This window comes from Phascolarctos cinereus, unplaced genomic scaffold (assembly GCF_003287225.1).
Source record: "Phascolarctos cinereus isolate Bilbo 61053 unplaced genomic scaffold, phaCin_HiC Scaffold_2;HRSCAF=192, whole genome shotgun sequence".
Classification (NCBI taxonomy): domain Eukaryota; kingdom Metazoa; phylum Chordata; class Mammalia; order Diprotodontia; family Phascolarctidae; genus Phascolarctos; species Phascolarctos cinereus.
In genome coordinates this window covers 297,990,772-298,017,703 of record NW_027555625.1, presented here as the reverse complement: position 1 = coordinate 298,017,703, position 26,932 = coordinate 297,990,772, and the positions used below count along the sequence as shown (strand labels likewise).

The 26,932-nt window shown below is 37.6% G+C and overlaps 1 protein-coding gene across 1 annotated transcript in view; it reads left to right on the top strand.

The window, feature by feature from the left end:
• Window positions 1-26,932, top strand: part of PBX3 (PBX homeobox 3) — a 287,591-nt gene that overhangs the window by 189,317 nt on the left and 71,342 nt on the right. Inside the window, 1 exon segment of the mRNA XM_020967606.2 lies at window positions 11,857-12,098. Within this exon segment, the coding sequence (XP_020823265.1) occupies window positions 11,857-12,098 (242 nt within the window).

Genomic DNA, 26,932 nt, shown 5'->3' with positions numbered 1-26,932 from the left:
CAGAGAAGAGCCAGAGAAGGGAAATGACATTCAGTGCTGATCAGATACTCTTTTTAGAATAGAAATTATCTTCTGATTTTTGCACATTGTTGCCAGGGAAATTCTATCTCTTTGATCAGAAAAATTTTGATTGTGAAAATATTTTGTTCGGAGTTTAGGTTTAGACTTTGGTTACATCTGATTCATGACTGCAAATAGGACACATCTGAAATACTCATGTACTGAAACCAGTTCAGTCATGGATAATCAGTGGTTATCAAATGTATTTTTTACTTGGATCATGAAGCTAAGTTAGTGCCCTGCATTTGTACCTTAAATCTCTTGGGTCAAGCAGTCATTCTGCTCACAATATTGTTCTTTTAGAGAGGCCACTACTGTACAATTCAGCCACTGCAGTTCTCTAATCTGCTTATTTATAATTCAAAAGCTTGCCTATATATTAATGAACCCTTAATGAGCTGTTGAAAATGCCTGAATTACAGTCAAATTATTAAACTCAAACAGCCCCTGTAATCATACTATTTGAGTGGGTTTTAGGTACTTTTCACATCTGCAGCTTTGTATTATGAAGGATATGGGTTTATTCGGAGAAAGCTTTGTAATAATTTTGACCTGCAATTTATTTATTGCCCTCAGAATGCAGTAGACTGTGCAGATGCTCGCTTCTATTATCTGTGGGGCAGGTGCACAGCATGTTGAAAGGCGGCTAATTAGGATTTGCTGAAAGATATGCAAAAACTGTGGGCTTTACAACAAAGCCAAGTTCATTATTGAACAATGTTTTAGTGTCTGTTTATGTGATTTGTCTAAATCTTAGGAATCCTGAAATGAATGTTATGGTTATAAGTAGATTAAAATCAGTAGCAAAAATCGGTTTTATTAACCTTATAATACATTGGTTGCCAAAGGTCTTAGATTTCAAACTTTATAAAAATCTATTGGAGTACTGGTGTGTGAATTATATACATGTATATATGTATATGATATGCATTATAGTTTGGAAGCAAAGAGAAGACAGTTTCTTTTGATCTTTTCATTTCAATTTGAGTATTTTGCCTTTTGAGTAATACAGAGTTCATTTTGTAGGATTGTAGAATTTAGAATTGGAAGAGACTTTAGAGATTAATATAAATCTCTCATTTTACAGATTCATTCTAGTTCAACCTACTTTGGAGTCAATTAACATACTTACAAGTATATTGAGAGGTTGATGACATTGGAAATAGTATGATTTCATGAAGAGAATACTGAACTAGGAGCTGTTAAATCCTGGCTCCAATATGTATTTGCTTTATTGCCATGGGCAATCACTTCACTACTCTGTGACCTAGTTTACTTATCTAGAAAATAGGAGCCTTAATACTTGTAGTATCTCTCTCACAGGGTTATTATGAAGAAATATCTTTGTAAACATAAAGTGCCGCATAATTGTTGTTATTGTTGGGGAGGTAGTACAATGTGGTGTAGGTAAAAGAACATTAGATTTGGTGTCAAAGGGCCTGGGTTCCACCCTTGGCTCAGACACTTAATAGTACCCTTAATATCCCCCTAATAGCTGTGTAATATTAGATAAATCACTTACTCCCTTTAAACCTCAGTTTCCTCATCTGTAAAAGAAGATAATATTTGTACTGCTTACCTCTGGGTTATTATACTTACTACATGAAATAATGTATGTGAAATGCTTTTAAAACCATAAATGCTACCTAAATATGAGGATTTTTATTGCTATTATTGATAGACGTCTGACTTCTGTGAGGCATTGCACTGCTAGTGAGATCAGTAGTAATAAATGCTAAGTGGGGATGGTGAGGAAAAAGGGAAAACCATATCATGCAGATGAAAAAATGCCTACAGTATTGGCTTGAATATAAGCCACTCTCAAAGTATAGACCAAGTTCCTGAATTGAGATTTCCTTGAAATTTTTTTAATTATTTGCTAAAAGATAACATAATCATAACCTTGCTCATGTTTTGTACAAATCAGACTTAGAGGGGAAAAAGTATGACCTATTTTTAGACCTGTAAACCTTGATAAATGTGTCTTGTTTTCAGATTATTGTACCAGCTACTAGAAGAGATAAGAAATTTAATTAAGGCACTGTCCCTGCCCTTATGGAACTTTACCATTTCAGAGGTGTAAATCTGACCAACCTTGTAGAGTTAGGTAGTGGTTTGCTATAGTCACAAAGCTTGTGAGTTTGTAGTCTAATACGAGAAATTTGACGTGTAAGTACAATACAAAATATATATATATATATATATATGTATATATATATATATATATATATATATATATATATATATATGGGTAACAAGCTAATATTATTATTCATGTTGCAAAAAATTTAGGAAAATATATCTCAAGTAAGTTCTAATATGACCCTTGGAGATCTGTAATCATGACTTGTCATTGAGGAACAGTTGAGTGACCTCCCCCCCCCCAAACTATTGATTAAACATCACATCAGCAAATTGTTGTTAAGGGCCTTCAGGATGTGTTATGTTACAAAAGGGTTTAATGGTTTTTTTAATGAAAGGAAAGTTGAGCTTTTTATTAAATTTTATTGACTAGATTTAATACTTAATAATTTACAAAATAACTATATGAGGATTAGATTAACACAGTCATCCATATAGTTGCCACATATTCTTAGAGATCTAATATACATATGTAGAATTTTTTAAGTGAGAGAGGACTTACCTAAGTAGATCAATAACTGTTTTACTAGCAGTAAATATACACTTATTATAATTGTCTTTAATTGTATCTGTTCCTTCTGAAACAGTAAGGCAGTAATGTTTTACGTGTACACAATGGGTGTGTAAAACAGTACCACAGATGGTGAATGTTTGTATCCCTTTGAATTCTTTCTTGATGAATTGACTTCCATTCCCTCCTTTACAATCTGGTCCCTTTTGTATTAAAAACTATTAAAGATTTTCCCTTGTTTGCCACATTTGTTTACTGTTTAAAGTCCTTTAAAAGCTGGCTCTATTCTACCTTTCTAACTTAATATATATTACATTCCTTCCTGTGCTCTTTGGTTCAGCCAAACTGGCCTTATTTCCATTCCTCATATGATAGTCCCTCTCAGTGCCTTTGCACCAGCTATCCTTATGCTGGTAATGTATTTCCTTCCCATTTTTACCTCTTAAAATCTTATGTTTACTTATCCTATACATAGCTTTTCTTGACACTTCTTCCCTCTACCCCCAGATTTTAGTGACATCTTTCCCAAAATTATCTTATATTTGTTTTCTTGTCTCCCTTGACAGAGTGTAAGCATCTTGAGGACAGTTGTTATTTCATTTTTGTTTTTATATTTAATGGCACCTAGCACAGTAAGATATGCTTATTGATTAAGTGGGAAAGCACCATAACTTTGTTAATAGGTTACATTAAAGACTAGCAGTTCTGAAACTTATTTGGCTATGGAATATTTTTTGAAATTCGTTGATGAAACCAACCCTATTAATGGATTTTGAATCCTGACCCTCTCTTCTTCCTATTATAAGTAGGAATTGATGTCTGGCACAATATAGAGGAAAGTGTTTATATTTTCATACCAAATCATTTTAATAGATTTTGCTACATTATATCGTATTTAATATTTTAAAATGGAAAATAGTACAAACAAGTTTTTTTGTTATGGAGTCCACTTTCATATTATTCCATATACTGTGGTTCCATGGTTGACTGTGTGGAGACTGTTGATATGAAGACAACCAGCTATCATGAAAATTTCACTGGGTTTGGAGTCAGTCAGTAGACATTTATTAAGAACCTACCACATGCCAGCCACTGTGTTAAGCATTTGAGCCAGATGATCTGGGTTCCAAATCTACTGTCTAACTGTGACTTTGAGAAGAAGATACTTTACCCCTCTGGGCCTTATTTTCCTTCTCTGTAAAAATGGGAATAATATTTGCATAGAGTTATTCATGGAATAGCAATTTGAAAATCTTAAAGTGCTGCAGAAATGTAAGCTTTTGCTGTTACTTATCTGACCTTGACCTCTCTGTAAACTTTGACATTGCCAAGTCATTCTCTTCTTGATGTTCTTTTCTCTAGATTTTTCTAATACTCCTTTCCCTTCTTGCTGTCTCATTGCTCTTTTTCAGTCTCCTTTGTTGGATTTTGATTCAGATCATACCTGCTGACTATGGGTGTCCCCCTCCCCCTAGGTTCTGTCCTGGGACCTCTTCTCTCTTCCCTCTATACAATTCACTTGGTGATATCATTAGCTCTCATAGACTATGGAATCCAACTCAATGAATAATCATCATCTGTACCTAGGCTTCTTAAACTTTTTCTACTTGTTTTCCTTTTGGAGTTTAGGCTGTGTTCTTTGGTGTTGCATGGCCTGAGGGCATGCACAGTGCAAAGTTCAAATGATTTGTGTTCAGAACCAAGGCTGCAGTGAAGTTGTTCGATGCAACACCATGGACAAGCTGCCAGAAACACCTCAGATTCATTATGTATTTGATTTTTAATTAATTTTGATCGTTGTGCATTCAGAAACCTTTTACTGTTTTTTTCCCCCCTCACCAAGTACTCCTTTTATTTCATTTTTTTTTCTGGGCATCACCCTTTAAATTTATTTATTTTTAGTTTTCAACATTTACATCCACAAGATTTTGAGTTCCAAATTTTCACCCCATCTCACCCCTCCCCCCACCCCAAGGTGGCATGCATTCTGAATATCCCTTCTCCTAGTCTGCCCTCTCTTCTTTCTCTCCCCCCCTTCTCTTATCACCTTCCCCTTCTGCTCTCCTGTAGGGCAGGATAGATTTCTGTACCCCATTTCCTGTATTTCTTATTTCCCAGTTGCATGTGAAAACATTTTTTTTTAAATATGTTTTTAAAACTTTGGGTTCCAAATTTTCTCCCTTCCTCCCTCCCCACCCACCCTCATTGAAAAGGCAAGCAATTCAATATAGGTTATACATGTGCAGTTATGCAAAACATTTCCATAGTAGTCATGTTGTGAAAAACTAACTCTATTTCCCTTAATCCTATCCCACCCCCCCCATTTATTCTTTCTTTTGACCCTGTCCCTCCTCAGAAGTGTTTATTTCTGATTACCCCCTTTCCCAATCTGCCCTCCTCTCTATCATTGCCCTGCTCTCTTGTCCCCTTCTCCTTTTATTTTTCTGTAGGGTAAGACAGCTTTCCATACCCAATTTGAGTGTGTATGTTTTTCCCTCCTTAAGCCAAATCCTATGAGAATAAGATTCACTCATTCCCTCTCACCTTCTCCTATTTCCCCTCCACTGTAAGAGCCTTTTCTTTTGTTTTTTGTGTGTGTGTGTGAGATAATTTGCCCCATTCTACCTCTCTCTCCTCCCAGTATAATCGTCTTTCAACCCTTATTTTTATTCTCCAGATATGACCCCTTCATCTTCAATTCACCCTGTGCCCTCTATCTGTCTGCCTGTCTATCTATCTATCTATCTATCTATCTATCTATCTATCTATCTATCTATCTATCTAATCTGTGTCTATATATATACATACATATAATTTTTTCCCTCCAACTACCCTAATACTGACAAAGGTCTCATGAGTTATAAATATCATCTTTCCATGCAGGACTGTAAACAGTTCAACCTTAATAAGTCTCTTGTGATTTCCTGTTCCATTTGAGTCTTGTATTTGAAAGTCAAATTTTATTTTAAGCTCTGGCCTTTTCATCAAGAATGCTTGAAATTCCTCTATTTCACTGAATGACCATTTTCCCCCCTGGAGGATTATACTCAGTTTTGCTGGGTAGGTGATTCTTGGTTGTAATCCTATCTCCTTTGCCCTCCGGAATAATATATTCCATGCCCTGCGGTTCCTTAATGTAGAAGCTGCTAAATCTTGTGTTATCCTGATTGTGTTTCCACAATACTTGAATTGTTTCTTTCTGGCTGCTTGTAATATTTTCTCCTTGACCTGGAAACTCTGGAATTTGGCTACAATATTCCTAGGAGTTTTCCTTTGGGGATCTCTTTCAGGAGGAGATTGGTGGATTCTTTCAATTTCTGTTTTGCCCTCTGATTCTAAAATATCAGGGCAGTTTTCCTTGATAATTTCTTGAAGAATGATATCTGGGCTCATTTTTTGATCATGGCTTTCAGATAGTCCAATAATTTTTAAATTATCTCTCCTGGATCTATTTTCCAAGTCATTTGTTTTTCCAATGAGATATTTCACATTGTTTTCTAATTTTTCATTCTTTTGGATTTGTTTTACAGTGTCTTGATTTCTCATAAAGTCACTAGCTTCCGATTGCTCTATTCTAATTTTTAAGGAAGTATTTTCTTCAGTAATCTTTTGGACTTCCTTTTCCATTCAGCCAATTTTGCTTTTTAGGGCATTTTCCATTTGGCCAATTTTGCTTTTTAGGCCATTCTTCTCCTCATTGGCTTTTTGGACCTCTTTTGCCATTTGAGTTAGACTATTTTTTAAGGTGTTATTTTCTTCAGTATTTTTTTTTGGGGGGTCTCCTTTAGCATCACTCTCAGTTTTTCCTCAACTTCTCTTACTTGCTTCTCAAAATCCTTTTTGAGCTCTTCCATGGCCTGGGACCAATTCATGTTTTTCTTGGAGGCTTTGGATGTAGGAGCTTTGACTTTGTTGTCTTCTTCTGATTGTGTGTTTTGATCTTCTTTATCACCAAAGTAAGATAATATAGTCTGACTCTTTTTGCGCTGCTTGCTCATGATCTTGGCCAATTACTAGAGTTATAAACTCTTTGTTAAGGTAAGAGTCTGTTTCCAGTGTGGAGAATGTACTGTCCCAAGTTTCAGGGGTTTTGTGCAGCTGTTTTCAGAGATACGTATAGGGATCTGTAAATTTTCAGTTCTTCCAAGGTGCTATGATCAAATGTGATGTGTTTACTCCTTTCCTGGACTGTGCTCTGGTCTATAAGTGACCACAAGCACTCTTTTCTGCCTTGGAACTGTGAAGATTTCCTCTTCACAGCTACTACAAGCTCCATCACGCCAGTGCTCCTTCCTGCTCCATGACTGCCACCCAGAACTGTGACACAGATCCAAGCACGGGCAAAGCAGGAGAATCCTGCACCAGCAGAGAGATCCCTGCAATCCCCCTCTGATCAGCCACTCGATTCCCCCTCAGTCTGTGGGCTGGAAGCTCAGAAGGCAGTCCCCTCCCCAGGCTGCACTTGGGGAATGGAGCTGAGACCCTGTGCTCCTCTCTCAGCACTGCAGAAAACAGACTTTTCCCACTGACCTTCTAAGTTGTCTTTGGCATTTCTGAGTTGAGAAGTCTGGAATCCACCACAGTTGTCTGCGATTCAGTCCTCTGAGTTCTGCTCCAGGTTCACTGTGGCCTGCGTGCCCATGCTGCCCTGTGCTCTTCTACCAGACCGGCGCGATACACCTTTCTGATCAACTATCCAGGTTGTCTTGGGCTGGAAATTTGTTTCACTCTGTCTTTTTGTCGGTTCTGCTGCTTTACAATTTGTTTAGAGCCATTTTTATAGGTATTTGGAGGGGTTTGGGGGAGAGCTCAAGCAAGTCACTGCTTTTACTCCACCATCTTGGCTCCGCCCCCAGAAACCTTTTACTGTTGCCAAATTTTTCATGACCCCACATGGGGTCATGACCCAAAGTTTAGAAAGCACTGATCTTTACAAATCATTCTCAGATCTATTTGTCTAACACAGTGGCAGGGAACCTGTGGCCTTGAGGCCACATGTGGCCTTCTAGGTCTTTGGGTGTGGCCTTTTGACTGAGTCCAGGTTTTACAGAACCAATCCTTTTATTAAGGGGAATTGTTCTGTGAAGTTTGGATTCAGTCAAAGGGCCACACCTGAGGTCTAAGAAGGCCACATGTGGCCTTGAGGCCACAGGTTCCTCATCCCTGGTCTAATTCTAACCTGTCTTCTGACCTTTAGTCTCTCATTTCCAAATGCCTATTGGACATCTCAAACTGGATATTCCAAAGATAACTTAAAGTTAACATATCCAAAACTGAATGCTTTATCTTTTTCCCAAAACCTTCCCTGCCTCTCTTACTGGCTTCCATATTATTATTGAGGATATCACCATACTTCTAGTCATCCAGGTTTGTACAACCGAATATCATCCTTAATGCCTTATTTCTCTTACCCTCCATATCCAATGTATTACCAATTTCTGTCAGTTCTATCTTCTGAACATCTCATGTACCCCATTCTTTCCTCTGACACAACTACCACCTTTGTGCAGGCCCTTGACACTTCTCACCTGTACTAAAGTGTCTCCCAACTCCAGTCTATTCTTAGCTATCAAAGTGATCTTCCTAAAGTATATCTCCATGTTCAATGAACTACAGTGGCTCTCTGTTAGTTTTAGGAACAAATATAAAATCCTTTATTTAGGTTTTTAAAAGTCTTCTCATTCTGGCCCTTTCCCATCTTTTTTGTCTTTTTCCCTCCATGTTCTTTATGATCCAATGACACCGGCCTCCTCAGTGTTCTTTGCACAAGACATTCTCTCTCCTGACTCTATTCATTTTCCTTAGCTGTTCCCCATGCTTGCAGTGCTCTTCCTCTAACTGCCTCCTTTCTTCAAGACTCAGCTAAAAACCTTACCTTCTACAAGAAGCCTTTTCTGACCCCCTTTAATACTAGTGTTATCACTTTGAAATAACCTTCAATTTATCCTATTTATATCTTGTTTGTACTTAGTTGTTTACATGTTATCTGCCCTATTAGACTGTCAGCTCCTTGAGGGCAGGGACTATTTTTGCCTTTTCAGTACATCTAGTGCTTAGCTTAGTACCTGGCATATAGCGGGCACATAATAAGTGCTGGCTGTTGTTGTGGTGGTTGAAAAGGTACTTTTACCTCAGATACTCAATTACTCCATCTTTAAAATGACAATGTAATCTCCAAGAACCTTTTCAACTTTAAATCCTGCAATGCTATGATGATTCAAAGAATTGAAAAGTTGTAAATGGCCTTACTTTGGTCTACATGGCCAAATGGAAAAAGACAGTTTGGATGAATAGAAAAGGAAGCTGATGAACAAACTAAAAGTAGATAAAGAATATCTAAACAAATAGAAGCAATGGAATATATCCAAACTTTGAGAAAAAAAGGAGAAAGAAGAAATGGTGATAAAAATATGAGCAAGTATTTAGACTAAAAGGGAAAGTTAAATCAAATGTAGAAAATGGATAAAAATCAAAGTGGTTTTTTTTAACAGAAAGTTTGGAAATGTGGCATATATGTCCCAAATATAATATAATAGTGTTGTACTCTTTAGCCAACTGATGAAGATAATTTAAAATACAGAAGTAAATAGATCAATTGGGAGATAAATAGAATTTTAAAGTTTGAAAAGACTTTAGAGATAATATAGTCCCACTAATTTTGTAGATGAGGAAACTGCAGCTTACAGAGAAATAATTGCTTAATATTGTATATGAAGTGACAAAAATGGGATTTAGACCCAGCTCTTCAGGCTCTAAATCTGGTGTTTTTTCCACTATACCATAGCAACAGGAATTTCTGGGTCATGGGAGTATATAGCACCGAGGAGAATGAATTATAAAAAAGGAAAGGTGAAGATGTGGATATACAAACATAATAAATCTACCTTAACAGATATTTGGAAAATGTGGTGGTTTAGGGCCAGGGTAAGACATCAGTGTGATCTGCTTGACTATATCTTAAATTAATCTTATTGCTATATTGTATTTTCTTTTAAAGAGTTCTAGAAGTAACTTTGCCTCCCTAAGTGAATTTATGGTCTTAGTATATTATATTTGCAGATCTTGTCTGTCCATTAACCTCTGAATGGGTGACAGAAATAATTTTAAATGTTGATGAGACATTTTTATTACTCACCTGAAATTATGTTGAATTATATTTTTAAATGAAGGTGACAGCTTCTTCTGAAATTCAGACTTCATCCGTGAGGGTAGCCAAAGGTAGGCTGTAGCATCTTGCTGTATTGTGTAACTCAGGGCACCTGGGAACCAAATGTGTTTTCACACAACTGATGGGGAATCCAAGTTAGCATATACAATAGCAATGCTGCTATTCACTTGAGTGCTTGGCAGCTTATAGATGTTACTGTCATGTAAGCTGCACTCAACACACAGAGTGTGTCGCACTGTCTGTAAATAACTCCGGGCGCAGACATGGAAGGCAGAATCCGAATGCAAACATGCCCGTTGCCAACTTAATCTCCATGGGGATGCTGTGTAACTAGTGTATGAATACCTGTTTTTAAACAGATTTAAAGAGGTTAATTGGGCTGGGATATTTTAGGTTGTGTTACATCTCTAATGAAAATGCTGATTTGAAGCTGCCGTGACTCTGGTGCTTTTTACACCACTATAATTATTTTAAAACTTTGTTTGCTGCTCTGTTGATAGCATCTTGGCAGAGAGCCTGCATGACCTGATTAAATCTATGAATTGTCAGCCGTGATCCTGAGTCCTCTGATGAGATTGCTGACTGGGCATCACTTAGGAAGTTCTTGATCGAACAGAGAAATTAGATTGAGAATGCTGTGCCCAGTAGTAGTGCTATATTGGTGAAACATTTTTAACACCACATTTAGTGTCCTTGTTTTATAGTTGGCTGGCAATTGCTTAACAGCTTCTGTATAATTAAAAAAAGAGTCAGCATAGCCAATTAATTCATAACGTATGTGTTTCTTTTCTCCTCATCAAATTATATTTTTAAAAGTCCATCTCGTTCTCTTATTTTCCATTTTGGGAAGAAAGCATGTGACTTAAACATTCGAAGAGGGGTTTAGATTCTGGGTCTGGCCAACCAGAAAAACACAACAGCCACTTTTGTTTGTTTGCCCTGTGGCCTTCAGCTCTGGACTGGGCAGCAAAACACCCAGGTCTGAGTTCTGGCTCGTCACTTTCCAGCTATGTGACCTCAGGCAGTCATTTCCCTTCACTGAGGCTTCAGTTTCCTACTCTGTTGTGAGGAAAATTATTTGACAACTGCACCATATTTGGCAAGGAGTCCCTTTACTTTTCTGACCCTTAGTTTCCTCATCTACAAAATGAGGATGACAATCTTACCTCAGAGTTGTGAAGCAAATGCATCTTAAACAAAATGATATAGGAATAGGAGTAGTGATGATTGTTACTTTTCCAGTATATTTACCTCTCTAGATATTGTTTTTTGCTTTTTCCATTTAAAAAAAGAGTGCTATCCAAATCTGGGAAAGTGAGACATTAAATGTCTTTAAAAGAAACCCAATTTCCTTTCTTCCTTTCTCTCTCTCTCTCTCTCTCTCTCTCTCTCTCTCTCTCTCTCTCTCTCTCTCTCTCTCTCTCTCTCTCTCCCCCCTCCCTCTCCCTCTCCCTCCCTCCCCCTCTCCCCCTCTCCCTCTCTCCCTCTCTCTCCTTCTCTTTCTCTCTCCTTCTTCTCACCCCCCCCCCGAATGTCATTAACCTAGAATGGGGAAAAAGTAGTAGCAGAAGACCTTTGAATTTTTAGGATCACATAAATATGAACTTGGGAGTAACTTTCAGGCACTGGGCAGAACTTGATGTGGTGTGATAGAGCTGATAGGGAGATAAGAGAACTAGGTTCTAGTTCTGGATTGCCACTAACATGTGACTTTGGACAAGTCACTTTGTTTCTGAGCCACAGTTTCCTAAAAAACTAAAGTGTTTGACTAAATACTCTGAAAGGTTACTTCTTGCTATTTAATTCTATAATTGTATGAAATATCAATAGTGGATTAGTCAGATTTGAAATACAGTGTAATGATATTCTGTTTGACTATTTTCTGAACTAAATAAAATACTCATCCTGTTCATTCTCTCTCTCCATCTCCCTGCTCCCCTCTCCTCCCATCCCTTCTCTCTCCCCTTTTTTGAAGGTCTCAGCATCAGAGGAGCCCAGGAGGAGGACCCCCCAGATCCCCAGCTAATGAGACTGGACAATATGCTATTGGCAGAAGGGGTCTCAGGTCCTGAGAAAGGTGGGGGATCGGCAGCAGCAGCTGCAGCCGCGGCCGCCTCTGGAGGTTCTTCAGATAACTCTATTGAACATTCAGATTACAGAGCCAAATTGACCCAGATCAGACAAATCTATCACACAGAACTGGAGAAATATGAACAGGTCAGCAGCCACCACTCTCATAGTCCTGCGCACACCTGCTATTGCTCTTCTGTTAGACTGCATTAACCAAATCCAGGGGCTGTGAGGTGTAGGAGTTAAAACAAAGAGAAAATTAAATAAAGTGAGTGTAAAAAATACAAGTGAGTTATTTGATTAAATGGAATGAAGACCCCTTGAGGTTGAGACTTGTTTTATCTTCTTTGTGTATTAGTTTTTCACTTCTCCCACCTATGTCCTTATTCCTATCCCTATTTCTCTCAATTTTGAACTCTTTTTTTAGTAGCTAAAACCTAAGTCATTTGCAGTTGTCAGTTGTGTGTGAGTATTGTCTAGGGTATGTACTATAAGAAGCAACCTTGAAAGAAACAGAATTCTAAGGTTGGAGCCTACTTTTGTGTGGTGAGCTTTTAATCACTAATCATGTGAGTTCCAGAATCCTGTAATAAACCCTTCTGGAACCTTTAGTCCAAGACAAAGGTTCTTCAGTGGATCAAACCACAAGACTACAGAGTGTGGCTTCCAAAGAGACTATTTTAGGTAATAAGATAACCTTACAAAGTAATTAGCCTCATCTCTGTGAGGGCTCCCAGAATAACTTAGATTTGGGGGGAGGGAAAATGTATCCTGCAGGAAGTTACTTCTTTCTTAAGAATTCTTCTTAAAAAGAATTAGATTGAGAAGACTATTCCTAGCGATATATTGAAAAGATGTCAGTCCATTCAAAACACATTTTAGGTATTAGTTTGGTACTAATGATCCTATCTGATTAAAAATACTCTCAGAAAATCTCATACAATGTGGTTTTAAAACCCATATTCTAAACTCTTGTGGCCCATCCTTCTTAGGATAAACATCATGAAATGTCTTCATTTTTAGTGTTGGGATCCTGTCTGGTTTTAGATCTGGTTATTTCCTTCTCTTTTCTTGAGTTCCTCAGCCAGTTTTCATTGTGTTAGCCTCCATTGCCTTTCTCACCTATTTTACTTATAGAACTGTTAAAATGCTAGTTATTTCTTTCTCAGAGATGAATACACTTCAGTGGAAGGTGGTATAATTTTCATGTATGTGTCTGATGGTGAACAGGGAATGCTAAGCCTTCAGAAGAGAAGAGTTGGGGTGGGAGGGCATCTGATCATTGTCTATAAGTAGTTTTATGACTGTCATATGGAAGGATTAAGCTTGTTGTACTTGGTTGCAGAGAGAAGACCTAGGATGAATGACATGGGGAGGTCACATTGATTTGGTGGAAGGAAAAGCTTTCCAACAATTAGAGCTATCCAAAAGTGGAACTGGTCCCCTAAAGGAGATATGAGGAAGATATCATTGAAAGTATTCAAGTGAAGGGTGGGCAAGCACTTGTCAGGGATGTTGTAGAAGAAATTCTGATTTATGTATATGTTGAACTAAATGATTTCTGAGTTCCCTTTTAACTCTGAGGTTTTGTGATTTATTCTATTTTCTATTGCTTCTAAAGTTCTTTAGTACTATGAAAAATCTGATTTCATGAAAAATCTGATTTCATGTGAATATTCCTTTCATCAATGCAGATCAGAGCATATCTATGCCATAGTTAGACGGTCTTTGTGAGGTTTAAATACAATCATTATTATCACTAAATCTTTAAGCAGTTATATTGGGACTGTAAATTTTATAAAATAGATTAACCACCAAACTTTCCTTCCCCCACATGAGTATTAGCCTGCCCATAGGAATCTCCAAAAGCTGAATGGTTATCTACATAATTCATTTAGCTTGTGTGTTGATTTTTTTTTCTTATTTGTAGACATAAAAACAATTCATTTTCTGGCGTATTCTGCAAAAATTCCTCATGAGGTCATCACTTTATCACTCTAGTTACTTCCTTTATCAACAGAAATAAATCCCTCCTTACCTTAGATGGCTTTCATAAGTTGCTTTGACTATAAAATATCATATGGTGGCCACCTTCCTACTGATGACCTTATGAAACCTGCTACACTTGGCTCTCCTGATATATCCTTTGAGAATCAAGTGCCAAATTCATACCACAATGTAAAACCAGCAGAAGATTTTTCTTTATTTTTGTAGTTATTTTCAAGTTATTTTCATAACTTTCATAACTTTTCAGAAAGTATGCTTTGGGGAGCTTAAACTTTTCATGTCTTGTTTATAATAGTATTTTTATGTAAGGGAAAATTTAAAATTTAAAAATTTAAGAAAATTTAGGAAATTAATAAAAAATCATTGTGTATTGTACTTAAAAAGGGCATAGCTCTCTGATATGACATGAATAATTTTCAGTAAACCAGATTGTTCACAGTTTAAAAAGATTGCATGGAGTATGAATAAATGTTTCTGATTTTAGCATTTTCCTCAGTAGCACAACTTAGTGTTTAAAATAGTTATATCATCCTTGCTTGTTAAGTGTTCCCTGACTGCTTAATGAGAATGTTATGAAGTAGAAGAGGCCAATGGGTAGCACATCAAGTTTTGGTGGGACTTTAGAGAATTAAGGTGACTCTTTATTATCACCAGTTTCAGCCCTTGAGCCTAGATACTTTCTAAAAAAATATTTTATTGATGCCTTTTATCATCAGTCATTTCCAAATATACCTTCCCTCCACCAAAAAAAGCCCCAACCCTCCCTTATAACAAAGAAAAATAGTTAAGCAAAGCTGACCAACACAGTGACCATGACTGATAGACATTTTGCATCTGTACCTTTCTTCTGAGTGGGTCATGAGGTGATAGATCCAGAGCTGAAAGGGATCTCAGATGCTGTCTAATCCAGCGTCCTCATTTTACAGGTAAGGAAACTGAGGTTGAGGTACCATAAATGACTTTTCCAAAGTTAGTAAAAAGGTAGTAAGTCACAAAGGTATAGGGAGACCTAAGTTCTCTGACTTCAGAGCCAGTGTTCTTTCCACTGTACCATACTTACCCCTAAAGAAGATGTATTCTCAAATTTTCTTTGGGACCTAGCTGAGTCATGGAGATAAGACTGGAAAGGCATGAATACATTCTGTTTCCTGTTATTTTAAATTAAAAAATCAAGCTAATATATGTAGGAATTAAATTCAACTACAAATGTTAATTCATCTTAGATTGTTTAGAAATGGTGGTGTAACACTTTGTATTTGTTTTTCTTTCCATTTAAAGAAAAGTATTTTCAAAAAGGCAACATATAGGCTCTGTATACTTCAATATTTCAAAATATTAATGATTTCTGTAGTGAGGATATCCCTTCCACTGATATAGTTTGTGGCCCTGTTTGCTGTTGCTAAAGGAAATTCATCACTTGGTAACTAACCTTTCTGTGATGAGGCTCATTTCATTTAGTTGGGCTTGACCTCTGACAACAATCTGTTGATTAGTTTTTAATTGAAGTCATTCTATCTTGGTAGAACCTGCCAGGATTTGCATTCTATTGGCATGTCCTTCATGAGTAAGCATAGTGGTAGGACTTCAGTTCAAAGGCTCAATGTGAACTTACTGAGTTTTATAGACTAGTACTTAGGTTTTTTTTTTTAAATATGACTAATTGACCTTCTTGAGAGTGCCATAGTTTGTTGCTGGGGCAATCAGAATCACAGTACTTAGAGCTGGAAAAGACAGTAGAAATTGTCATCTAGTCAATCACATTATTTATTAATGGCCTATCGTGTGTCAGGCCCTTGTACTGGATGCTGGGGATGCAAAGATAAACTTGAATTAGTTCTTCCCCTCAGGGAGCTGATATTCTTATGGGGGAGACAAGATATGACAATAAATGGCTATAATATATGTGTGTATCAAAAACACAAAGCACATATAGGATAATCAGATGGAATAGTAAGAAAGTCCTCTTGCAGAAGATAGCTATTGAGCTGAGTCTTAAAGGAAACCAGAGATTCCAAGTGGTAGAGAGGTGAGGGGTGAAGAAGGGGTGCATTCTTTGCATGAGGGACAGCCAGTACAAATGCATGGAAATGAGAGGTCTGAGGAATAACATGAAGACCAGTTTGGCTGAACCATAGATTATGTGGAAAAGGAGTAAAGTGTAATAAATATGGAAAGGTAAGATGGGGCCCGATTATAAAAAGCTTTAAATACCAAACCTGAGTTTATCTTTTTTCCTAGAAGTAATAGGGAGTTAACAGAGAGGTGGGGGAGAGGTAGTAACATGATTGGACCCATGCTTTAGGAAAATCACTTTATCGATTGATTATGTATAAAGATTGATTGGAGTGGGAGAATACTACCAGGAAAGGAGACCAAATAGAATGATAGTGAAGTAGTTCAGGTGAGAAGTCTAACCCCCTCATTTTACAGGTGAAGAAACTGAATTCAAAGAGATTACATTACTTGCACTAAGCCACCCAGCTAATAAATAGCAGAGTCTGGATTTGAACTTAGGTCAAATCAGGGAATCTATAGAAGTTTCACATTGGGATACCATGTTAAAAGGTGAATAAATCACTGTGCTGCAGTTAATTTATCCTTTATTTGTGGAAAGGGAAGGGAATAACCATTTATATAGCTCCTACTATATACTATGCACTGTGCTAAGTGCTTTACAGATACCTCATTTGATCTTCACAACAACCCTGTGAGATAGATGCTATTATTAACCCTACTTACAATTGAGGAAACTAAGGCAAATAGAGGTTAAGTGACTTGCCCAGGGTCATACAACAAGTAAATGTCTGAGATCAGATTTGTACTCAGCTCTTTCTGACTCTAGGCCCAGAACTCTATCCACTGAAGCACCTAACTGAGTGCTCTAACTCAACTGCAGGGACTAAGCAACCTCTGAGGTACCTGTGCACTCTTAAGATTCTCTGCTCCTATGAGTATTTAAGTCATATGCTCAGAGTTATAGGTTCATAATATTTCGAGCCAGAAGAGATCTTAGAGATCATGACAGCATGAATATTTTTCACCTTCTTCTACCAAGAGGGGATAGGTAAATTTCATTATCTGTTCTCTGGGACAGAACTTGGTTATTATAGTTAGGCCATCTTTTAGTTTGTTGTTGTTGTTGCTGTTTTCCTGTTAGCACTATTGAAGCCGTTATATTTTCCTGGTTTTGCTCACTGGACTCTGCATTAGTTCATATAAGCCTTTTCTTGTATCTTTGAATTTCTCTTAGCTGTCCTTTCTTAAAGTATTCTATTACTTTCACATGTCGCATTTCAGCTATTGCCCATTTGGTGAGTACCTAGTTTGTTCTCTCTCTCTCTCTCTCTCTCTCTCTCTCTCTCTCTCTCTCTCTCTCTCTCTCTTCTCTCTCTCTCTCTCTCTCTCTCTCTTTTTTTTGCTATTGCAAAAAGTACTACTATAGAAAGAAAGACAGATAGACAGATAGTAGATTTATAATATACTCATTATTTGTCAGACACTATGTTAAATTATGGGGGTATAAATATAAGCAAGTAAAATATTATTTGCCTTCAAGGAGCTTACATTTTAATGGGAAAGATAGTACATATAAAGAGTGGTAGAGGTAGTATATGATTGAAAATGGTGATTGGAATATGATATGAAGTCCTGGTTCCGGACAAGATGAAGTGAAAGCTCACCTGTCAGAGGTGAGCATCCCAGGAGCAGAATCCAAGATTCTCTTGGGGGTAATACAGAAACATCTTTGGCTCTGGCTAGAGTGCAAAAGGTGGTAAGTGAGACATGGCTCTTTGGATATTTGTAAGGCTTTTCTATCTTTGACTGCTTAGGAACATGTCTTGGTATGAGGTTGCAGGTCAAAGATTATGAGCAGTTAAATAACTTTTCTCTCATAATTACCAATTTTTCCAGAATGGTTGGATGAATTCACAGTTTTACCAACAGTGTATTAATGTGCTGTCTTTCTCAAGCTTTTCTGTCAGTCAATAAACATTAAGTTCCTACTGTGCTAAGTCCTGGAGATACAAGGAAAGGTGAAAGACAGTCTCTGTTCTCCAGGAGCTCATTCTAATGGAGAAGATAGAATACAAACAAGCTATATGCAGGATAAATTGGAAATACTAATCGAGAGAGTAAAGGCACTAGAATTAAGGAAATTAAGGAAAGTCTTCTTGTAGAAGGTGGGATTTTAGCTGGGACTTGAAGGAAACCAGGGAAGCCAGGAAGCAGAGGTGAAGAAAGGAGAGTTTCAGGCTTGGGGTGACAGCCAATGAAAATGCCAGGAGTTAGGAGAAGGAGTGTCTCATTCGAGGAGCAGCAAGGAGGCCAGTATTACTTTATCTCAGAGTATTTGTCAGGGGAGTAAGATGTAAGAAGATTAGAAAGGTGGGGGAAAGCAGTTTATGAAGATCTTTGAACACCTACCTAAAGATTTAGTGAATGGCCTCATTTTTTTTCGAACAAAATATGAGGCAAGGTTCTCACACAGGAGAGTGTGGGGAGAGGGAGCTATGGGAGCTATGTGGAGGTGGAAAAGGATTTTTAAGCGTCTCTGTGGTGAGTGGGAAAATGAGTTAATTAGGAAGGTATAAAAGGATTTCCTTGCTCAGTGAAGTCCCACTTGAGATTATGTAACATAAATTTATTGTGGACCCAGTCAGTATGGTTTAGTGATTTTTTCCCCCACTTTCATTCAGGAGCTAACTTGTAGGAATCAGTGCAGTGGATGGTCAAAGTAATCTAAAGCTAAGACTTGGCAGGACAACATTGGTGATATGCTAAGGGAGCAAAGGACTCAAGAGAAGAAGACAGTGTAGATTTGAACTTGTTTGGCAAGGGATTGAGATCAGGAAGTGTAGTTAGTACAGGGGTAATGGCCTTGGAAAGAAAGGAATTTGTGGTTGCAAGGTGGAGGGAGAGGGGTCAGAATGACAATGTGTTGTGATCAGATGAGGGAATTTCGGAGTTCATAAATATGGAAGTGGAATATCTGTGGGTAATGTTAAGATCAAGGGTATGACCATCTTTGTGTGTGTGTATAAAGTAATATGGAGAAGTAGGTAACATTATATGAGTAAATTGAGGAACTGTTAGGTTAAGGTGTTTAAGGAAATATCTACATATATGTTGAAGTCCCCTCGTATGAAGGCCGGAGTCGTGGAGAAGAGACTGTGAGCCAAGCATTGAACTTCTGGAGGAAAGAAGGAGAATGTCTTTGAAAGTTAGTAGATACCAAATACTAGAAGTTTGAGTAGGTGGTTGATAAAGAAGGAGGATCTGTAAGTGGCAATGGGAAATAAGGGGTATTCCCACTCCTCTTTCCCCCCTCCCCCTTGACAAACGAGTTAGGGAAATGAGTGAGAGTGCAGACAGGGTGGGAAAGAATGGCCAGGGAGGCTGTTATCAGGAGTGATCCAGGTCTTAGTGAGAGCCAGAGGATGGAAGGAATGGGAAAGGAAAAGATTTAAGATCAAAGTAAATTTCTTGCCTGGGGAGCAGGCATTTCAGAGAACAAAGTGGAGGGGGTAGGAAGCTTTAGAGTAACTGTGCTGAAACCTTGCCCTTCTGCTCTCTTCTATGTGTTTCAATGAGACTGTAATGAAAATATATCTGAAGCCTGTTTAGATTTAGATTGCCATAAAATTAACAAACACCACTACTGCAGTAAATTAAAGTACCTTATAAACACAGCCACATTTACAAAGCTAAGCAGACTTAAAACTAGAGTTTGAGCTGGAATAAATTTCAGCTGGAATGCTTAGTTGTGTGTTTCAGTAACATCCCTGTGTTTTGAAATGCTGGTTTAAAATAATTTTCATGAAAATGTCATTTGATTCTAAGACAGTCAGGTTTAATGATTCTAGCAGCATACCATTTTTAGTCTTTTATAAAGGCTGCTGGTGAAATGTCAGACCTATCCATCCCAACTCCAGGAAACTGGAATCAGTTCTCAAAAGCTGCTGCAACTAAGAGAGAGGCAAAGCTGATTCAGAACTTCCCTTTTGTTGATCCTGACACCCAGAAATGTCTGATTTAAAGAAATATGATAATTTTTCAGGGTTTGCAGCAAAATATAACACTGTGCCTCAGGAACATTGTCTTAATAGTTGAGAGACAAAAGTGGTTTGTCTTACAAATATAGAGAGCATTAAAGTCATGTTGCTCATCTCCCAAATGTTGTATAGTAATTAAAACATAAATAATTAATAATAATAGCCAACATTTACACAGTACTTTAAGGTTTGTAAAATACTTTACAGATATTATCTCATTTAATCCTCACCATAACCCTCTGAGGTAAATAACATTATCCCCATTTTATAGATGAAGAAAGCTGAGAAGAGTTAAGTAACTTGCCCAGGAACAGACAGCCAGTAAGTGTCTGAGGCAGAATTTGAACCCATGGTCTTTACTTCATGTACAATTTTGCCTCCATCATGTTAGTACATGAAAATGAGTTACACATTGTTAAAAGCTGGAAGGAACCTTAAAACATAAAATGTTCTGTCTGGAAGGGACCTTAGAACACAGATAAAACATTAGAGGTGGAAAAGACCCCTGCACCTAGAATCTTATAGCTGCAAGGGATTTTAGAACATAAAATATAGGTTGTAAAGATCTATCCAGTCTTTCTCATTTTACAGAAGAGATAATAGCTCCAGAGAGGTCCAGTCACTTACCTCAAATTGTGCACATTCCATAGTGGTGAAATTAGAGCCTTATTCAGGGCTCTTTATAACACAATCCTTCTTCTGGTAAATAGCTAGTAAGTTCAGACCAATCACTCTATGGAAAGATGTTTAAGACAAGGAAGTGTCTTACTGTACTAGACTTTCTGGGCCTCTCTATCTTTCTACAGGAAGATAGATTACTTTTTGCAGACAGAGTTTGATTTAGACATGTGTTGCCAATCATATGAATGCATACAGATGGATATAGATATATCACTGCATGAATAGCTTTCCCACTTTGCTTATGCCAAACAAAATTCTTGTACATGGGCTATTCTGCTTATAATTTACAGCTACTATAATAGAGGTGACATATTGAAAGTTATCTTCTATAATTACATTGAAATACATTTTTGCTGTAGGCAAAAGTATTGTAAGGGTCCCAAGGCTTCCCAAGCATCTGAGAACCTGTTTTCTGAGTTCATAGATGTCTTCTGAATTCACCCCAAATCAGGGTGAAGCACTGGAGCCAGGCTTGAGCTGAAAGCTAATAAAGTATAGTTTGACTGCTCGAAGGCCTTCAAGTTGCAGAAGATCATTTTGGGAATAGGTAACAAATGTTGAACTGAACCGCTCTGATGCTTTTTCTTAAGTACTTCCCCAAATACTGATTAAATGCCAAAACCTGCTGGCAATGGTTGATTGTTGTCCTTTGTTCTCAAAGAGGATGACGTCACTGTCATATTGTGATGATATCACTACGCTAGAGTCAAGTTTTAATGTGTCTGACTGTGGTTGATCAGGCCAATAGGAGCTCGGAATGCTCTACCACAGGTCAGGCACAAATAGTCCATGTGAACATTTGGGGTGGATTCTCTAAATTTGCACATCTTGGGTTTCTTTTGGGCTATTTCAATTCTGCTTTGCTTATATAGCACAGCACCTTCTCTGATGTGGGCAACACATGCTGAGCAGTCCTGTGCCAGTGTCTCCCATGTCACTTAATCAGTTCCAAAATTCTTAAGAGAGACCTTGAGAGTGACTCTTGTGTATGTGAAAGAACTTCTCCCTGCTTCCCTTACTTCCCTGAACAGGTAGCCAGCCTAGTAATTAGAGGCTCATCACCAGAAGGTTGACTACTGGAGGATGACCACAGCAATTTATGAAAAATATCTAGTAATTAAAGAATTAAATTACATTCATTGAAGTGGTATAGTGGGAAGGAAATCTGCATTTGGTCACAAGACCTGGTTTCAGATCCTGCCTCTGATACTGCCTTGTATGACCTTGGGCAAGTCACTTAATCTCTCTTTGTCTCTATTTGCTTATCTCTAAAAGGGGGTGGGGGGGTCATACTAGATGACTTCTGAGTTTGCTTCTGCCTAAAAATTTATGATTTTTTGATCCAAAGTAAGATACAATTCATTTTCCAAAAGCACAGCTCTGATCATGTTATTCTTCTAACTAAATAAATGATTCCCTATTATATCTAGAATCAAATAAAAACTCTTCTGTTTGGCATTGAAAATACTTCACAACCTGGATCCATCCTACCTTCATCATTTTAGATATTACTCCTCTTTCATTATAATCAGTCACTAAACATTTATTAAGCATTTACTTATGGTCGTGTCAGCCACCATCCTAACCACTAGGGATATAAAAAGAGGCAAAAGATAGTCCCTGCCCTCAGGGAGCTCACAGTCTAATGGAAGAGACAATAAGCAAACAAGTATGTACAAAAATACTTTTTGCAGAATGAATGAGAAATAATTAAGCGAAGGAAGGCAGTAGAATAAAGAGGAGTTGGGAAAGGCTTCCTGCAGAAAGTGGGATGTTAGATGAGACATAAAGGAAGCCAGGAAGCAGAGATGAGGAGGGAGAGCGTTCCAGCCGGGCATGGGGGATGGCCAGAGAAAATGCCTAGAGCTTAGAGATAGAATGTCTTGTGCATGGAATAGACAGGAGGCCAGTGTCACTTAATCAAAGAGAAAGTGGTGGGGAGTAAGGTATAAGAAGACTGGAAAGGTAGGATGGGACTAGGTTATAAAAGGCTTTGAATGCTAAACCAAGGATTTTGTATTTGATCCTGAAGATGATAGGTTGCCGCTGAAGTTTATTGAGTAAGGGGGTGGGGTTCAATAAATAGTCAGACCTTCACTTTAGGAAAATAATTTTGGTGGCCAAATGGAGGCTGGTTTGGAGTGGGGAGATGCTTGAGGCAGGCCAGCCCCCAGCAGACTGTTGCATAGTCCAGGCATGAAGTAATGAGGGCCTATACCAGAGTGATGTCAGTGTCAGAGAAGAGAAAGGGGCATATTTGAGAGATGTTGCAAAGGTGAAATCTTTAACCCTCTGCAACAGTTTAGACATAGATGAATGACAGATAGTGAAGAATCTAGGATGAATCCTAGGTTGCAAGCCTGAGGAACTAGGAGGATGATATTGCCTTCAATATTAATAGGGAAGTTAGGAGGTGGGGAGGGTTTAGGGAGAAACATAATGTGTTTGGTTTTAAACATTTTGAGTTTAAAATTTCTACTGGACATCCCGTTCAAGATGTCTGAAAAGCAGTTGGGGAGGGGAAAATGGAAGTCAGAAAAGAGGTTAGGGCAGGATTAATAGATTAATAATCATTAGCATGGAGATGATAATTAAATCTATGTGAGCTGATGAGATCAGTAGTATAAAGGTAGAGGAGAAAAGGGTTCAGGACAGAATGCTGTGGGATACCTACGATTAGAAGGTATGCTCTAAATGAGGACCCAAAAAAGGAGACTGAGAAGGAGCAATCAAATAGATTGGAGAAGTAGGAGAGAGTGGTGTCCCACAAACCTAGAAAGAAGAGAATATTAAGGAGAGGAGGGTGATCAACAGTATCAGAGGCCACAGAGAGACTGTGGAGGATGAGAATTAAGAAAAGGCCATTGGATTTGATAATTAAGAAATCTTTTTTTTATGACATGGCTAATACGGAAATATGTTTTGCATGATTTTACAGGTATAATTGATAGCATGTTGCTTTCCTTCTCAATAAGCAGGGGAAGAATTAGGGGGAGGGAGAGAATTTGGAATTCAAAATTTTAAAAAAGAATATTAAAAAATAAATATTTTTTAAAAAGAAAAAGAAAAAACCCTTATTTGATCCTTCCATTTCTGCTTTGTCCTATATCTCTTCTACTCTTTATTTCTAAATTTCTTGAGAAAGCTGACCACAGTAGGTATCACTACTTTCTTTCCTTTAACTCTCTTTTTAACCCCTTACAATCTGGCTTCCTATCTTATCATTCTACCAAAACTGTTCTCCAAAGTTATCAACAGGCTGTCCCCCATGCCTGGAATGCACTACCTCTCAGCCTTCTCCTCTTAGAATCCTTAGTTTCCTTCCAACGTTATCTCAGATATCACCTTCTACGTGATACCTTTTCTGATCATCCATACTCCCATTGCCCCATCCAATTAACTTGTATTTATGTTATATATACTTATTTATGTACATGTTGTCTCCCCAAATAGATATAAGCACCTTTAAAGATGGGGATTATTTCTTTTTTATTTTTGTATTCCTAGCACAATGTCTGGCTCTTTGGAGGTGGTTAATGAGTCCTTGTTAATTGGTTGGTTGACTTTATGACAGGCACTGTGCTAGAAATACAAAAAATTAAACCATCCTTGTCTTTCAGGAGCTTATTTCCAACTGGAGTGATTCAGCATGCCCGCAGATAGTTACATAAAAGAATGTGATGGGAGAAAATGTACTAATAACTAGCAGAATCAGGAAAGCCTTCTCATAGGAGATCATTTTAAAAAGCTAAGCATCCTAAGAGTTAGATGTTAGGAGGAAATACATTCCAGGCAATGGTGGCAGGAAGGGAGAACAACTTCTACAAAGGCATGGAGATGGGACATGTAGATCTGAGTTTAAGGCACAGCAAGTATGACCAGAATGTATGTGAAAAGGAATAAGAGTAAGATAATCTGTAGAAAGTTAGGTTGAATCAAAATTATAGAGGACTTTAAGTACTAAACTGAGGAGTTTTATTCTAAAAGCCATGTAAGTATTTTTGAGTAAGTAACATAGTCATATTTATTCTTTAGGAATATTATTTTGTTACCAACATTGAGGATAGATTGGAGAATGGAGAAACTGTAAACTATTTTAGTAGTTCAGAAAATAGATGATGAGTCTCTGAACTGAGGTGGTGGCTATGTGAGTGGAGAAAACAGGACAGATGTAAGAGATGTCATGGAGACAATGTAGACAAGACTTATCAACTGATTGGATATAGAAGGTGAGAAAGATTGAAGAGTCAAAGATGACTTCAAGATTTTTAAGGGTGATGATCTGGACAGAAATAGGGAGGGTAGGAAGATGGATGGTTTTAAAGAAAATAATGAGTTTTATTTTTGAAAAATGGAGTAATTGAGACGCAAAGGATGTGTCTATTTCTTCCTGGATCAACATATTTGGAAAATGAGAAAAGACATACATGATACTGGAGAGTTTGGCCAGGAATCATATCTGCCCCTAGAGAGTTAATTTTCGGCGAGTCCAAGAATTATGGAAAGACTGTGAGAGGAAGAGCTCTTGGCTAAAAGGAAATTCATTAATATTAGGATAGGAGTTCCAGAGAACATTGTATAAGGGAGTGTCAGAGAAGTATGAAGACTTGGGAGTTTCCTGACACAACAGGAAGTGGTAGAAGTTGAAGACAGTTTTCGCATTGGAGGATGACAAAATGTTTAGAACTGTCTAGATTCTATCACTTCTACCAAACTGAAACAATTACCCAGTGTAAGAGTAATCCAGGAGGCCAAGGACTGATATTAACTTACAGCTGGTCCCTGGGGGTGCAGTGGATAGAGTGCCTGGCCTGGAGTCAAGAGGACATGAGTTCAAATCTGGCCTTAGGCACATACTAACTGTGTGACCCTGGGCAAGTCACTTCACCCAATTTGCCTCAGTTTCCTCATCTGTAAAATGAGCTGGAGAAGATAATGGCAAACCAGTCCAGCATCTTTGCCAAAAAGAACCCCAAATGGAATCACAAACAATTGGACACGATTGAAAACAACTGAACAACACAACAACAACAACAACAACAACAACGGTCTGACCTTCTATGGGGCTTATAAAGAACATTTTAATCCTTAATTTTTTTAAATAATGTTGATTTATTGGAGGCTGTCTCCCCTCAACTTTTTGTCTATTTCTATTAAACAGTTAACCAGTGCAGACTTTCTTATGTGTATTTTTCTAATCACCAGAGAAGGTCACCTTCACCAACATTTTCCTCCAATGCTTCTCTATGTCATAGAGATACCTGAATTCCTGAAGGTTATGCCAGGTGAGAGCAAGCTCCAGCAGGTTTTATCAAACTGGAAAAGCTTCTAATGCAGGCCTGGCTGCTAATCAAGCTAAGTTTTAAGAGACTCATCACTGCAAGTTTGGCCACTTGGTAATGCATTATTTTTGTATATAGTAATTCATCAAACTATTAAGCAATAGAAGGTTCAAGCTCTTCATCAGTGGAGAGAATGTTTAAACTGATGAAGTCACTAATTTTTTTCAAGTATTTCAGTAAGAATTTACCATTCACTGCTTTAAGAGAAGATTTTTGGCTCTTACAAGCTTTTATAGCAATTTGCATTATTGGTTGGAGGAATTTTTCTTTCTTTCTAAAAATTTACCTGTTTTATTACCTCTGTAGTAATGGCATTTATAACTGCAAGTATGATAAATAAAATTAATCTTTCCATATCCAGATATCCTAATTCCTTATATAAGTTTTATTATTCTTTTAAAAATGGCTCCTGTTTCTAAATTGCTTTACTTTATTAACAATCTTTTTTACAAAACTCTTGAGTTAATAGTGTAATTACTATAGTAGCTAATAGATAAGGAAACTTCGATGTAGAGAGGTGAAATAATTTCCTTAAAGTCATCCAACTTGTATGTGGCAAAGCTTAGACTGTATTAAACTTGCAGTCAGGAAGATATAGGTTCAAATCCCACTTCTAATGTTTATTAGATGGAGCACAACAAAGATAGCAGAGTAGGAGGGGCCAGTATAGCTTAATTCTGTCCACAGCTACTTCGACAAAGACCTAAAATGAGCACCAAAATATGTTGGGAAATCCAAGGAGAAAACACAATGAGATCTTTATCTATACTAAGTGTCAGGAACAGGATTTAGCCTACATCTATGACTAATCTGACAACAAAGTTGTGAACTTTTCTGAGGAAGGGGCCTAAACCCAAGAGCAGAGCTTACCCTAGGCTGTGTTTCAGGGCATGAAGCA